Here is a 14906-nt window from a genome sequence, read left to right as displayed (position 1 = left end):
TATTTTCATACTGGTCCCCCGTGGGAATCGAACCCACAACCCTGGCGTTTCAAGCGCCATGCTCTACCAACTGAGCTACACAGGACTGTATTTAATAGTCATGAATACCAAGGAGATAATCATGGAAGGACTCTAATTTCTGTCTGTCTGTCTTTCTGTCTCTCTGTCAGTCTTTGTCTCTGTGTTTGAACGTATGTGTTGTATTGAGGGTTCGGACGTCGGAGTGTGTTTGTTAATAATATAATATGCCATTTAGCAGACGCTTTTATCCAAAGCGACTTACAGTCATGCGTGCATACATTTTTTTGTGTATGGGTGGTCCCGGGGATCGAACCCACTACCTTGGCGTTACAAGCGCCGTGCTCTACCAGCTGAGCTACAGAGGACCACAGTTGTTAGACAGTCAGGCGGTGGGTCACATAAGTCTGATTACAATTGGCTATGTGCTGAATCATGTCACCGTACAGTGCTCTCTGACTCACTTAGCCTATGTCCCAAATAGTACTTTTTTTGACCACGGCCCATAGGGCGCTCTGAAAGTTTGTGTGTGTTCCTCTGTTCAGCTCTTATTTATTTTATTCCTGCCCCACTAACTCTGTGATAATTTAATTGCGATTGGACCCAGCAGGCTTTTAATAATGACATGAAATGTAGTGTTTAATTAATACATGCTCAGTGTACATTATAGACAATATTCAGCCCCACTTCATCAGAAAACCATTAAAGAGAAAAGTGACATTAAGTACAAGGCCTGTTCTAAACTAGTCTAGCCTGCCTTGTTTCAATGGCCAGACAGAGACTAATATATATTCCAATGTTCAGCCATAGACTAATACACAGTATATTCCAATGGCCAGCCATAGACTAATATATGTTTTTCCCCCTCTGAAGATGTTCCAGCTCCTGTCCTGTCCCTCTACTGTGTAACATCTAACACCTCCGTGTGTCTATTCGTGGCATTAAAACACTCATATGATCTGCAAGTCATCTGGCAATAGCGCAGCCTCTGCATATAACCACGTGTGACTGCCATCTCAGACGGCTGATCAGGTTCAGATGGCAATTATCTCAGGGTTTCACTGTCGAAGAAGAGGCAAGTAAATGTTGGGTAACATTACGTGTTGCACAGGGACAGTGTAATGGTGTTAAAATCTCACTCTGTAAGATGTGCATAATGCAATACATTTAAGGGTACTTATTTTCTCAGATAGCACTTGAGTTCTATTCTATATCTGTAGAGAGCAACGTTACATTTTTACGCATGATTTCAAGCTATAATACATAGCTTGTCTACCAAGTCTCATATGACAACAAAAACATAATTTGTTTTTTATGATTCTAAGACATTACAAGGCATAATAACGGAAATCAAAATCAAATCACATTTTATTTGTCACATGTGCCAAATACAATAGGTGTACAGTCGTGGTAAAAAAGTTTTGAGAATGACACAAATATTAATTTTCACAAAGTCTGCTGCCTCAGTTTCGATGATGGCAATTTGCATATTCTCCAGAATGTCATGAAGAGTGATCAGATGATTTGCAATTATTTGCAAAGTCCCTCTTTGCCATGAAAATTAACTTAATCCCAAAAAAAACATTTCCACTGTATTTCAGCCCTGCCACAAAAGGACCAGCTGCCATCATGTCAGTGATTCTCTCGTTAACACAGGTGAGAGTGTTGACGAGGACAAGGCTGGAGATCACTCTGTCATGCTGATTGAGTTAGAATAACAGACTTGAAGCTTTAAAAGGAGGGTGGTGCTTGAAATCATTGTTCTTCCTCTGTTAACCATGGTTACCTGCAAGGAAACACGTGCCGTCATCATTGCTTTGCACAAAAAGGGCTTCACAGGCAAGGATATTGCTGCTAGTAAGATTGTACCAAACTCAACCATTTATCGGATCATCAAGAACTTCAAGGAGAGAGTTTTAATTGTTATGAAGAAGGAGTCAGGGCGCCCAAGAAAGTCCAGCACGCGCCAGGACCGTCTCCTAAAGTTGATTCAGCTGCGGGATCGGGGCACCACCAGTGCAGAGGTTGCTCAGGAATGGCAGCAGGCAGTTATGAGTGCATCTGCACGCACAGTGGGCGAAGACTTTTGGAGGATGGCCTGGTGTCAAGAAGGGCAGGAAAGAAGCCACTTCTCTCCAGGAAAAATATCAGGGACAGACTGATATTCTGCAAAAGGTACAGGGATTGTACTGCTGAGGACTAGGGTAAAGTCATTTTCTCTGATGAATCCCCTTTCCGATTGTTTGGGGCATCCGGAAAAAACCTTGTCCGGAGAAGAAAAGGTGAGCACTACCATCAGTCCTGTGTCATGCCAACAGCAAAGCATCCTGAGACCATTCATGTGTGGGGTTGCTTCTCAGCCAAGGGAGTGGGCTCACTCACAATTTTGCCTAAGAACACAGCCATGAATAAAGAATGGTAACAACACATCCTCCGAGAGCAACTTCTCCCAACCATCCAAGAACAGATTGGTGAAAACCAATGCCTTTTCCAGCATGATGGAGCACCTTGCCATAAGGCAAAAGTGATAACTAAGTGGCTCGTGGAACAAAACATCAACATTTGGGGTCCATGGCCAGGAAACTCCCCAGACCTTAATCCCATTGAGAACTTGTGGTCGATCCTCAAGAGGCGGGTGGACAACCAAAAACCCACAAATTCTGACAAACTCCAAGCATTGATTATGCAAGAATGGGCTGCCATCAGTCAGGATGTGGTCCAGAAGTTAATTGACAGCAGGTCTTGAAAAAGAAGGGTCAACACTGCAAATATTGACTCTTTGCATAAACTTAATGTAATTGTCAATAAAAGCTTTGACACTTATGGAATGCTTGTAATTACCGTGGGGGAAAAAAGTATTTAGTCAGCCACCAATTGTGCAAGTTCTCCCACTTAAAAAGATGAGAGAGGCCTGTAATTTTCATCATAGGTACACGTCAACTATGACAGGCAAAATGAGAAAAAAAAATCCAGAAAATCACATTGTAGGATTTTTAATGAATTTATTTGCAAATTATGGTGGAAAATAAGTATTTGGTCAATAACAAAAGTTTCTCAATACTTTGTTATATACCCTTTGTTGGCAATGACACAGGTCAAACGTTTTCTGTAAGTCTTCACAAGGTTTTCACACACTGTTGCTGGTATTTTGGCCCATTCCTCCATGCAGATCTCCTCTAGAGCAGTGATGTTTTGGGGCTGTCGCTGGGCAACACAGACTTTCAACTCCCTCCAAAGATTTTCTATGGGGTTGAGATCTGGAGACTGGCTAGGCCACTCCAGGACCTTGAAATGCTTCTTACGAAGCCACTCCTTCGTTGCCCGGGCGGTGTGTTTGGGATCATTGTCATGCTGAAAGACCCAGCCACGTTTCATCTTCAATGCCCTTGCTGATGGAAGGAGGTTTTCACTCAAAATCTCACGATACATGGCCCCAATCATTCTTTCCTTTACATGGATCAGTCGTCCTGGTCCCTTTGCAGAAAAACAGCCCCAAAGCATGATGTTTCCACCCCCATGCTTCACAGTAGGTATGGTGTTCTTTGGATGCAACTCTTCATTCTTTGTCCTCCAAACACGACGAGTTGAGTTTTTACCAAAAAGTTCTATTTTGGTTTCATCTGACCATATGACATTCTCCCAATCCTCTTCTGGATCATCCAAATGCACTCTAGCAAACTTCAGACGGGCCTGGACATGTACTGGCTTAAGCAGGGGGACACGTCTGGCACTGCAGGATTTGAGTCCCTGGCGGCGTAGTGTGTTACTGATGGTAGGCTTTGTTACTTTGGTCCCAGCTCTCTGCAGGTCATTCACTAGGTCCCCCCGTGTGGTTCTGGGATTTTTGCTCACCGTTCTTGTGATCATTTTGAGTTCTTGTGACTGTTTGAGGTTGTGGACAGGTGTCTTTTATACTGATAACAAGTTCAAACAGGTGCCATTAATACAGGTAACGAGTGGAGGACAGAGGAGCCTCTTAAAGAAGAAGTTACAGGTCTGTGAGAGCCAGAAATCTTGCTTGTTTGTAGGTGACCAAATACTTATTTTCCACCATAATTTGCTAATAAATTCATAAAAAATCCTACAATGTGATTTTCTGGATTTCTTTTTCTCAATTTGTCTGTCATAGTACCTATGATGAAAATGACAGGCCTCTCTCATCTTTTTAAGTGGGAGAACTTGCACAATTGGTGGCTGACTAAATGCTTTTTTTCCCCACTGTATACTTCAATATACCATAGTAACATCTGACAAAAATATATAATAACACTGAAGCAGCGAACTTTGTGAAGACCAATACTTGTGTCACTCTCAAAACTTTTGACCACGAATGTAGACCTTACCATGAAATGCTTACTTTACACGCCCTTAATCAACAATGCTGTTTTAAGAAAAATAAGAGTTAAGAAAAATATTAAATAAAAGAGCAACTATACAATAACAATAACGTGGCTTGCGAAAGTATTCACCCCCCTTGGCATTTTTCCTATTTTGTTGCCTTACACCCTGGAATTAAAATGGATTTTTGGGGGGTTTGTATCATTTGATTTACACAACATGCCTACCACTTTGAAGACGCAAAATACTTTTTGGGGTGAAACAAACAAGAAATCAGACAAAAGAACTGAAAACTTGAGCGTGCATAACTATTCACCCCTCCAAAGTCAATACTTTGTAGAGCCACCTTTTGCAGCAATTACAGCTGCAAGTCTCTTGGGGTATGTCTCTATAAGCTTGGCACGTCTAGCCACTGGGATTTTTTCCCATTCTTCAAGGCAGAACTGCTCCAGCTCCTTCAAGTTGGATGGGTTCCGATGGTGTACAGCAATCTTTAAGTCATACCACAGATTCTCAATTGGATTGAGGTCTGGGCTTTGACTAGGCCATTCCAAGACATTTAAACGTTTCCCCTTAAACCACTTGAGTGTTGCTTTAGCAATATGCTTAGGGTCATTGTCCTGCTGGAAGGTGAACCTCATATCTCTGGAAGACTGAAACAGGTTTCCCTCAAGAATGTCCCTGTGTTTAGCACATTCATCATTCTTTCAATTCTCACCAGTTTCCCAGTCCCTGCCGATGAAAAACATCCCCACAGCATGATGCTGCCACCACCATGCTTCACTGTGGGGATGGTGTTCTCGGGGTGATGAGAGGTGTTGGGTTTGCGCCAGACATAGCATTTTCCTTGATGGCCAAAAAGCTCACTTTTAGTCTCATCTGACCAGAGTACCTTCTTCCATATGTTTGGGGAGTCTCCCACATGCCTTTTGGCGAACACCAAATGTGTTTGCTTATTCTTTTCTTTAACAATGGCTTTTTTCTGGCCACTCTTCCGTAAAGCCCAGCTCTGTGGAGTGTACGGCTTAAAGTGGTCCTATGGACAGATACTCCAATCTCCGCTATTGGAGCTTTGCAGCTCCTTTAGGGTTATCTTTGTTGCCTCTCTGATTAATGCCCTCCTTGCCTGGTCCGTGAGTTTTGGTGGGCGGCCCTCTCTTGGCAGGATTGTTGTGGTGCTATATTCTTTCAATTTTTTTAATAATGGATTGAATGGTGCTCCGTGGGATGTTCAAAGTTTCAGATATGTTTTTATAACCCAACCCTGATCTGTACTTCTCCACAACTTTGTCCCTGACCTGTTTGGAGAGCTCCTTGGTCTTCATGGTGCCACTTACTTGGTGGTGCCCCTTGCTTAGTGGTGTTGCAGACTCTGGGGCCTTTCAGAACAGATGTATATATACTGAGATCATGTGACAGATCATGTGACACTTAGATTGCACAAAGGTGGACTTTATTTAACTAATTATGTGACTTCTGAAGGTAATTGGTTGCACCAGATCTTATTCAGGGGCTTCATAGCAAAGAGGGTGAATACATATGCAAGCACCACTTTTCCGTTCTTTATTTTTTAGAAGTAATTTTTTTCATTCAACTTCACCAATTTGGACTATTTTGTGTATGTCCATTACATGAAATCCAAATAAAAATCCATTTAAATTATAGGTTGTAATGCAACAAAATAGGAAAAACACCAAGGGGGATGAATACTTTTGCAAGGCACTGTACAGGGGGTATCGGTACCGAGTCAATTTACGGGGGTACAGGTTAGTCGAGGTAATTGAGGTAATATATACAAAAGTGGTAAAGTGACTATGCATAGATAATAGATAATAAAACGTGAGTAGTATCAGTGTAAAAAAAAAGGGGATGGGGGGGTCATTGCAAATAGTCCAGGTAGACATTTGATGAGCTGTTCAGGAGTCTTATGGCTTGGGGGTAGAAGCTGTTAAGAAGCCTTTTGGACCTAGACTTGGTGCTCGGTACCGCTTGCCGTGCGGTAGCAGAGAGAACAGTCTATGAGTGTTTGGAGTGTTTGGCAATTTTTAGGGCCTTCCTCTGACACCGCCTGGTAGAGAGGTCCTGGATGGCAGGAAGCTTGGCCCCAGTGATGTACTGGGCCATACGCACTACCCACTGTAGCGCCTTGCGGTCGGAGGCCGAGCAGTTGCCATACCAGGTGGTGATGCAACCAGTCATGATGCTCTCGATGGTGCAGCTGTATATCTTTTTGAGGATCTGTGGACCCATGCCAAATCTTTTCAGTCTCCTGAGGGGGAATAGGCGTTGTCGTGCCCTCTTCACGACTGTCTTGGTGTGTTTGGACCATGATAGTTTGTAGGTGTTGCTGACACCAAGGAACTTGAAGCTCTCAACCTGCTCCGCTAAAGCCCCGTCAATGAGAATGGGGGGCGTGCTCGGCCCTCCTTTTCCTGTAGTGCACAATCATCTCCTTTGTCTTGATCACGTTGAGGGAGAGGTTGTTGTCCTGGCACCACACCGCCAGGTCTCTGACCTCCTCCCTATAGGCTGTCTCATCATTGTTGGTAATCAGGCCTACTACCACTGTTTTGTCATCGGCAAACTTAATGATGGTGTTGGAGTCGTGCTTTGCCACGCAGTCATGGGTGAACAGGGAGTACAGGAGCGGACTAAGCACACATCCCTGAGGGGCCCCTTTGTTGAGGATTAGCATGGCAGATGTGTTGTTGCCTACCCTTACCTACCCTTACCACCTGGGGGGCGGCCCGTCAGGAAGTCCAGGATCCAGTTGCAGAGGGAGGTGTTTAGTCCCAGGGTCCTTAGCTTAGTGATGAGCTTTAAGGGCACTATGGTGTTGAACGCTGAGCTGTAGTCAATGAACAGCATTCTCATGTAGGTGTTCCTTTTGTCCAGGTGGGAAAGAGCAGTGTTGAGTGCAATAGAGATTGCGTCATCTGTGGATCTGTTGGGGCGGTATGCAAATTGGAGTGGGTCTAGGGTTTCTGGGATGATGGTGTTGATGTGAGCCATGACCAGCCTTTCAAAGCACTTCATGACTACAGACGTGAGTGCTACGGGTCGGTAGTCATTTAGGCAGGTTCCCTTGGTGTACTTGGGCACAGGGACTGTGGTGGTCTGCTTGAAACATGCAGGTATTACAGACTCGGCCAGGGACAGGTTGAAAATGTCAGTAAAGACACTTGCCAGTTGGTCAGCGCATGCTTGGAGTACACGTCCTGGTAATCCGTCTGGCCCTGCGGCCTTGTGAATGTTGACCTGTTTAAAGGTCTTGCTCACATCTGCTACGGCGAGCGTGATCACACAGTCATCCGGAACAGCTGGTGCTCTCATGCATGCTTCAGTGTTGCTTGCCCTGAAGCGCGCATAGAAGTCATTTAGCTCCTCTGGTAGGCTTGTGTCACTGGGCAGCTCGCAGCTGGGCTTCCCTTTGTAGTCTATAATAGTAAACAATCCTTGCCACATCCGACAAGTGTCGGAGCCGGTGTAGTAGGATTAAATTTTAGTCATGTATTTACGCTTTGACTGTTTGATGGTTCGTCTGAAGGCATAGCGGGATTTCTTATAAGCGTCTGGGTTAGAGTCCCGCTCCTTGAAAGCGGAAGCTCTACACATTACCTCAGTGCGGATGTTGCCTGTAATCCATGGCTTCTGGTTGGGGTATGTACGTCCAGTCATCGTGGGGACAACGTCATCGATGCACTTATTGATGAAACCGGTGACTGGTGTCGTATACTCCTCAATGCTATCGGATGATTCCCAGAACAGTCCTGTAGCTTAGCATCTGCGTCATCTGACCACTTCCGTATTAAGCGAGTCACTGGTACTTCCTGCTTTAGTTTTTGCTTGTAAGCAGGAATCAGGAGGACAGAATTATGGTCAGATTTGCCAAATGGAGAGCGAGGGAGAGCTTTGTATGCGTCTCTGTGTGTGGAGTAAAGGTGTTCTATAGTTTTTTTAACATGCTGTAACATGCTGGTAGAAATGAGGTAAAACTGATTTAAGTTTCCCTGCATTAAAGTCCCCGGCCACTAAAAATATAGATGAACAGTCTCTTGGTAAATAGTGTGGTCTACAGCTTATCATCAGGCGAGCAAAACCTCGAGACTTCCTTAATATTTGATTTTGCGCACCAGCTGTTATTGACAAATATACACAGACCGCCACCCCTTGTATTAACGGAGGCAACTGTTCTGTCTTGCCGATGCACGGAAAAACCAGCCAACTGTATATTATCCATGTCGTCATTCAGCCACGACTCGGTGAAACATCAGATATTACAGTTTTTTAAGTCCCGTTGGTAGGATAGTCTTGAACAGAGCTTTATTGATATGATTGCACATTGGCCAATATGATGGTTGGTAGAGGCGGGTTACCCACTCGCTGACGAATTCTATCAAGGCACGACCTGCATCGGCGTCTTCTCTTCATGCGAATGACGGGGATTTGGGCCTGGTCGGGTATCTCGGTTAAATCCTTCGCATCCGACTCGTTAAAGTATCTTTGTCCAGTTCGAGGTGAGTATTCGCTGTTCTGATATCCAGAAGCTCTTTTCGGTCATAAGAGACGGTGGCAGAAACATTATGTACAAAATAAGTTAAAAACAACGTGAAAAAACACACAATAAAGCACAATTGGTTAGAAGCCCGTAAAACGGCAGCCATCTCCTCCGGCGCCATTCCATTCATGCATACTGGCATCATAACGCATTGTACCTGTTGACTGTAGCCCTTTCCCGCAGCCAAATTTCTAGTGGCCTCATGGGTCGAATGTTATTAATATTTTTCATAATTTCATAATTAATCAACTTTTTTTTCAATGTTTTTTTTGTTTCTATGTTAAACAGTTTTGTTATATTTCAGTCTTCTGTGATGTATATAAAGTGTAATATTAGGATGCAAACTCAAAATAAATTGAATACATTTCAACTCTATATCTGACATGGTACAGGTGTCTTCTTTTTTTTAAGCCCATAACCATGTGTGTGAGGTGTATACTTTTGTTTCAAAGTACATTTGTTTAAGACTACCAAGAAACACTCTGTGTGACCCTGATTTAGCCCACTGCAGTAAAATGGAGTAAAATTATACTGAAATGTCTAACAGCAGGCAAGTACAGAACAAGAGGAGAGCAGTAACCACGGTGACAGCATCAGAGGGTTTTTCTTTGGTTATCGGAGAGAAAGCGGAGTCATTTCTTGGCAGACGTTTGATCAGTATCCGTTTCTCCCTCTCGCTCCCTTCCACAGTCCCAAGGGTCCCCCCTGTTTCCTGGCTCCTTCTCTTCCCTTTCTTCCTCCTTGTGGCCTCCCTGTCTTCCCTGACCTCTATCCTTTTTTAATCCTTTCTTCTCACCTCTTCACTCTCTCTCTCTCTGGTTTCTCTGTGTTCCATTACAGTACTTCCCTCTCACCATCACTCGCCCTCTCCATCTTATCTTCCTCAGTCTGTCTCGCTGTTGGTTGGTTTCTCTGTACATGGGCTACGTTCCAAATGGCATCCTATTTTCTATAGAGGGCTCTGGTCAAAAGTAGTGCACTATATAGGGTGCCATTTGGACACAACCATGCTCACAGGAGGGGGGCAACTCTTCCTGACTGTTCTGCCACCTGGAGGGAACCAGAAATACTTCATTTAGTGTGGCAAGACACCAAGACGGGCCAGGCCAGTTATTCCTGTAAAACAAAATCGATTTACAGCCATATTCTGGGAGAGGAGGAGATAGTGAAGAGGGCAGGAAGGAAAGACTGTCCCCGGATGGTTTTAAGTTACCTGCGTAGTACTGAGACAACAACAATCCACCAACATTAGGAAATGACGAACCACCTCACCCCTGTGATCATACCAGCCCCCAAAGTTACCACATCTTAGGTGTAGCTACAGTATGCCGCACATCCAATCTCAGCAGACCTCAGTCTCGGAGCGGTGACCTGTTTCCATGGTGACGCCTTTAACCACTCTCTTACATTGAGCCGTCCCACAATACCTCAGCAAATCAGGTTCCCTTTCAGTGACTCCTGTTTACTGGTTGGTCACCACACTGAGCCAAACGCAACATGTGGCGATACTAGAGAGAGAGAGACTTGAGAGAGATAGAGAGAAAGAGAATAGGAGATGCTACAACAGAGAGAGAGAGAGAGCGAGAGAGAGAGAGAGAGCGAGAGAGAGAGAGAGAGAGAGAGAGAGAGAGAGAGACTATGGGAGAGAAAGAGAGTGAGAGAAAGAGAGAGAGACTACGAGAGAGAGAGAGAGAGAGAGAGAGAGAGAGAGAGAGAGAGACTACGAGAGAGGTGCCTGTAGTTAGGAGGTTAGTCAATAACGATGTGGTCCATATGCCATAACCTACTTTTTGTGTCACTAAACATTTCACTGCATTATGGTATCAGTTCTGTCTCCGTCTTCAGCACCTGATGAACGCCTAAGGGTCAAAACAGTGTTTCACTGAAATTAGCTCCTTAGTTGCGTTGACATGAACTGTGCTGGAGTTGCATTGAAATAAAATGGTCTGTACAGTACTTGTGTTGAAAAGAAATGCACTCAGAACGCAATGCGCTCTCAGAGTCTGAGCTGTGGAAAAGGGGGCTCAACGTGACTGGCAGCTATTATTAGAGAGCGCATTGCCACTAGACTACAGCACAGTCAGAGCCAGATGACGGGTGGTGGTGGTGGTGGGAGGTTACTCCTAAATCAGGTCCTTAATGGTATTAGATACCAATTGATTCTTAAAGAAGGTCACTTATAAATGCCTTATTAGCTTACTATAGTTACAGTACAAAGGGTCTTACTTTGCCTATAATAACCCCAAATCTAAGGTTGTATTGTTCAATTCAGAAGATGAGTTTCAATTCAATTTCAGGACTATAAAAATATACAGTACATAGTGAAAACGGAATAAAAATCTAGGTGATGAATTGATCGAGTTCAAATGGAATTGAACCCCCAACCCTGAAGCAAGTGAATCTGTTGTTTAGATCTAGGATGCTTCCCAAATGGCACCCTATTCCTTATATAGTGCAATACTTTTGACTAGTGCCCTATTGGGCCTGGTCAAAAGTAGTACACTATAAAGGGAATAGGGTGCCATTTGGGACACAGACATAGTCTACTGAGTACTTTAAAAACGACTATTATAAGCCTCAAGACCAGGATCCCAGCTGAATGGGCTGCTTACAATTTTCACAAGAAAGAGTGTGAACTTGGTTTAATTAGCAACATCTGCTGCTACTAAGGCGCACCGAGCCCAAAGTGACGGAGTACTACACACCACACCATTGTAGTGATAAAACACTGCTTAAAATAAAGCAGAAAGCCGCTGAGTTGATTAGTCTTTGAGGGGTGTTGTTTAACATGGCCTGCGTGTAATAGCTTGGTTTTTATTGAAGTGTTGCATATAGAATACACATCAATGTTTCAGATATAAAAATAAATACATTAAATATCATACAAACAGTAGATAATATCAGGATCCTGTGTGTAGTAGACTAACCTCTGGCTTCTCTTCTCTCCTCAGGTCAGGAAGTGTGTGTCTAGGACCCATTTGGCCCACTTGGACAGAGATCTGTTTTGGCAGCAAGGGGGAGCTGCCTGTGCCCATTTCCTGTGATCTCCAGTGCTGTCTCCCGTGTCTATTGAGTTGGAGCAGCGACTCTCTGGTGCCCCACTGGCTGAGCCTGGATCGGTCATGAGTGTGGTCGGGGCGCACCGCTACAGCATCGTGTCCTCGGAGGAAGAAGGCCTGCGTCTCGGTGCCATGCCTGCCGTCACAATGGGCAACGGCTTCGGCAACGGCAAGATCCACACGATGCGCCGCAAGTGCCGCAGCCGCTTCGTGAATAAGAACGGCCAGTGCAATGTACGCTTCTCGCACATGGACGAGAAGTCGCAGCGCTACATGTCGGACATCTTCACCACATGCGTGGACATCCGCTGGCGCTGGATGTTCCTGATGTTCACACTGGTGTTCGTGGTGTCCTGGCTGGCATTCGGCCTGGCCTTCTGGGTCATTGCTTTGCTTCACGGGGATATGGACAACCCGAGTGGTGGAGATGATAACTTCACCCCCTGCGTCCTGCAGGTCAACAGCTTCGTGGCCGCCTTCCTGTTCTCCGTGGAGACCCAGACCACCATTGGTTATGGCTTCCGCTGCGTGACGGAGGAGTGCCCCTCGGCCGTCTTCATGGTGGTCTTCCAGTCCATCTTGGGTTGCATCATCGACTCCTTCATGATTGGCGCCATTTTAGCCAAGATGGCACGGCCTAAGAAGCGTGCAGAGACACTGCTGTTCAGCAACAATGCAGTGATCGCCATGCGGGACGGGAAGCTGTGCCTTATGTGGAGGGTGGGAAACCTGAGGAAGAGCCACATGGTGGAGGCCCACGTCCGTGCCCAGCTCATCAAGCCCCGCATCACCGAGGAGGGTGAGTACATCCCCCTGGACCAGATCGACATCAACGTAGGGTATGACACGGGCATCGACCGCATCTTCCTGGTCTCCCCGCTCACCATTGTGCACGAGATCGATGAGGAGAGCCCTCTGTTCAGCATCAGCAAGCAGGACCTGGAGTTGTCCGACTTTGAGATAGTGGTGATACTTGAAGGGATGGTGGAAGCCACAGCCATGACAGCGCAAGCTCGCAGCTCTTACCTGTCCTCAGAGATCCTGTGGGGTCACCGCTTCGAGCCTGTCGTCTTCGAGGAGAAGAGCCAGTACAAAGTGGATTACGCTCACTTCCACAAAACCTTCGAAGTGCCGTCCACCCCCCAGTGCAGTGCCAAGGACATGACGGAGATGGAGGACGAGGACAAGGAGCCTACGCCCACCGCCAACTCTTTCTGCTATGAGAATGAGCTGGCTTTCATCAGCCGGGACGAGGAAGAGGATGAGGAGGGGGAGGAGGATGAGGATGGGGACAGGTTGCCAGAGCTGGAGAGACTGCAGGCCACCGTCAGCCTAGACCAGAGGTCATTTCGTAGAGAATCAGAGATATGACCTTTGACCTTTCACACTATTTTTCTTGTAACTCAGTTCTAGCGGGTTGTTTTCCATGTGAATACATGCAGAGCAATGCAAGTGCCATATGAACACCATGACTTATGTGTTAGCATCACGCTACAGCCATGAAGAAGGAGGAAATCACTCTAGTCAGACTAGAAACAGCAAGGAGTGGAGACAGCATTGCTGCTTCCTCATAGCATGGAATAACAGGAACGGTCATAAAAAGACCCATCTCTCCTTAGGAAAACTTGAAATCTTTTGGTCATGAGATAGTTTGAGGTAGGAGCTTTATATAATGCAATATTCATTGTCTATTAGGAAATAATATCTTAGCTATAAAAAAAAAAAGTAGATTTCTTAGTTAAGTGTGTAAAGTATTTTCAACAGATCAAGAGGGTATTTTGGGGGATTCTTATAACTGCCCTGTACTGTAGTTTACAGCATGAGTCAAAGAGGGAGAGTGTGCAGGAAATAGAAACACTGGATACAATCTGCTGCTTATTTAAACATTGCACACCTGTAGTTATTAAAGGTGCTTCCCATGCTGCTAATTAGCTATTTGAAATTTATATGAAACATAACCTTGAAATTGGAAGAATACAGTGATAAAATGTTGAAATGCATAAATGTGCATTCTGTATTTTGCATTTCTATACAATTTGAGGCCCTTAGAAAGTAAACAATTGATATTATGAAAGTAGATGTTGTTATATTGCCTTCAGAAAATATTCAGACCCCTTGACTTTTTCCACATTTTGTTGCGTTACAGCCTTATTCTAAAATTGATTAAAATTGTTTTTTTGTTCACTCATCAATCTACACACAACCCTATAATGGCAAAGCAAAAACAGGTTTTTAGAATTTTTTGCTAAATTGTTAAACATAAAAAACAGAAATATCACATTTACATAAGTATTCATACCCTTTACTCAGTACTGTGTTGAAGCACCTTCGGCAGTGATGACAGCATCAAGTCTTCTTGGGTATGTACAGTTGAAGTCGGAAGTTTACATACACTTAGGTTGGAGTCATTAAAACTCATTTTTCAACCACTCCACAAATTTCTTGTTAATAAACTATAGTTTTGGCAAGTCGGTTAAGACATCTACTTTGTGCATGACACAAGTAATTTTTCCAACAATTGTTGACAGACAGATTATTTTGCTTATAATTCACTGTATCACGATTCCAGTGGGTCAGAAGTTTACATACACTAATTTGACTATGCCTTTAAACAACGTGGAAAATTCCAGAAAATTATGTAATGGCTTTAGAAGCTTCTGATAGGCTAATTGACATCATTTCAGTCAATTGGAGGTGTACCTGTGGATGTATATCAAGGCCTACCTTTAAACTCAGTGCCTCTTTGCTTGACATCATGGGAAAATCAAAAGAAATCAGCCAAGACCTCAGAAAAAAAATGGTAGACCTCCACAAGTCTGGTTCATCCTTGGGAGCAATTTCCAAATGCCTGAAGGTACCACGTTCATCTGTACAAACAATAGTACGCAAGTATAAACACCATGGGACCACGTACCCATCATACCGGTCAGGAA

The 14906-nt window shown here is 44.4% G+C and overlaps 1 protein-coding gene across 1 annotated transcript; it reads left to right on the top strand.

The window, feature by feature from the left end:
* Nucleotides 1-12036: 12036 nt before the first annotated feature.
* LOC311103559 (ATP-sensitive inward rectifier potassium channel 12-like) lies at nucleotides 12037-13344 on the top strand (the record flags this gene model as incomplete). The annotated part of the gene is made up of 1 exon (XM_084145148.1): nucleotides 12037-13344. One exon carries the CDS (start codon nucleotides 12037-12039, stop codon nucleotides 13342-13344), a length of 1308 nt encoding a protein of 435 aa, XP_084001274.1.
* Nucleotides 13345-14906: the final 1562 nt, after the last annotated feature.

The sequence above is a fragment of the Coregonus lavaretus genome (genome assembly GCF_964263955.1).
Source record: "Coregonus lavaretus genome assembly, chromosome: 28".
NCBI lineage: Eukaryota > Metazoa > Chordata > Actinopteri > Salmoniformes > Salmonidae > Coregonus > Coregonus lavaretus.
This window is presented reverse-complemented; position numbering and strand designations above follow the sequence as displayed.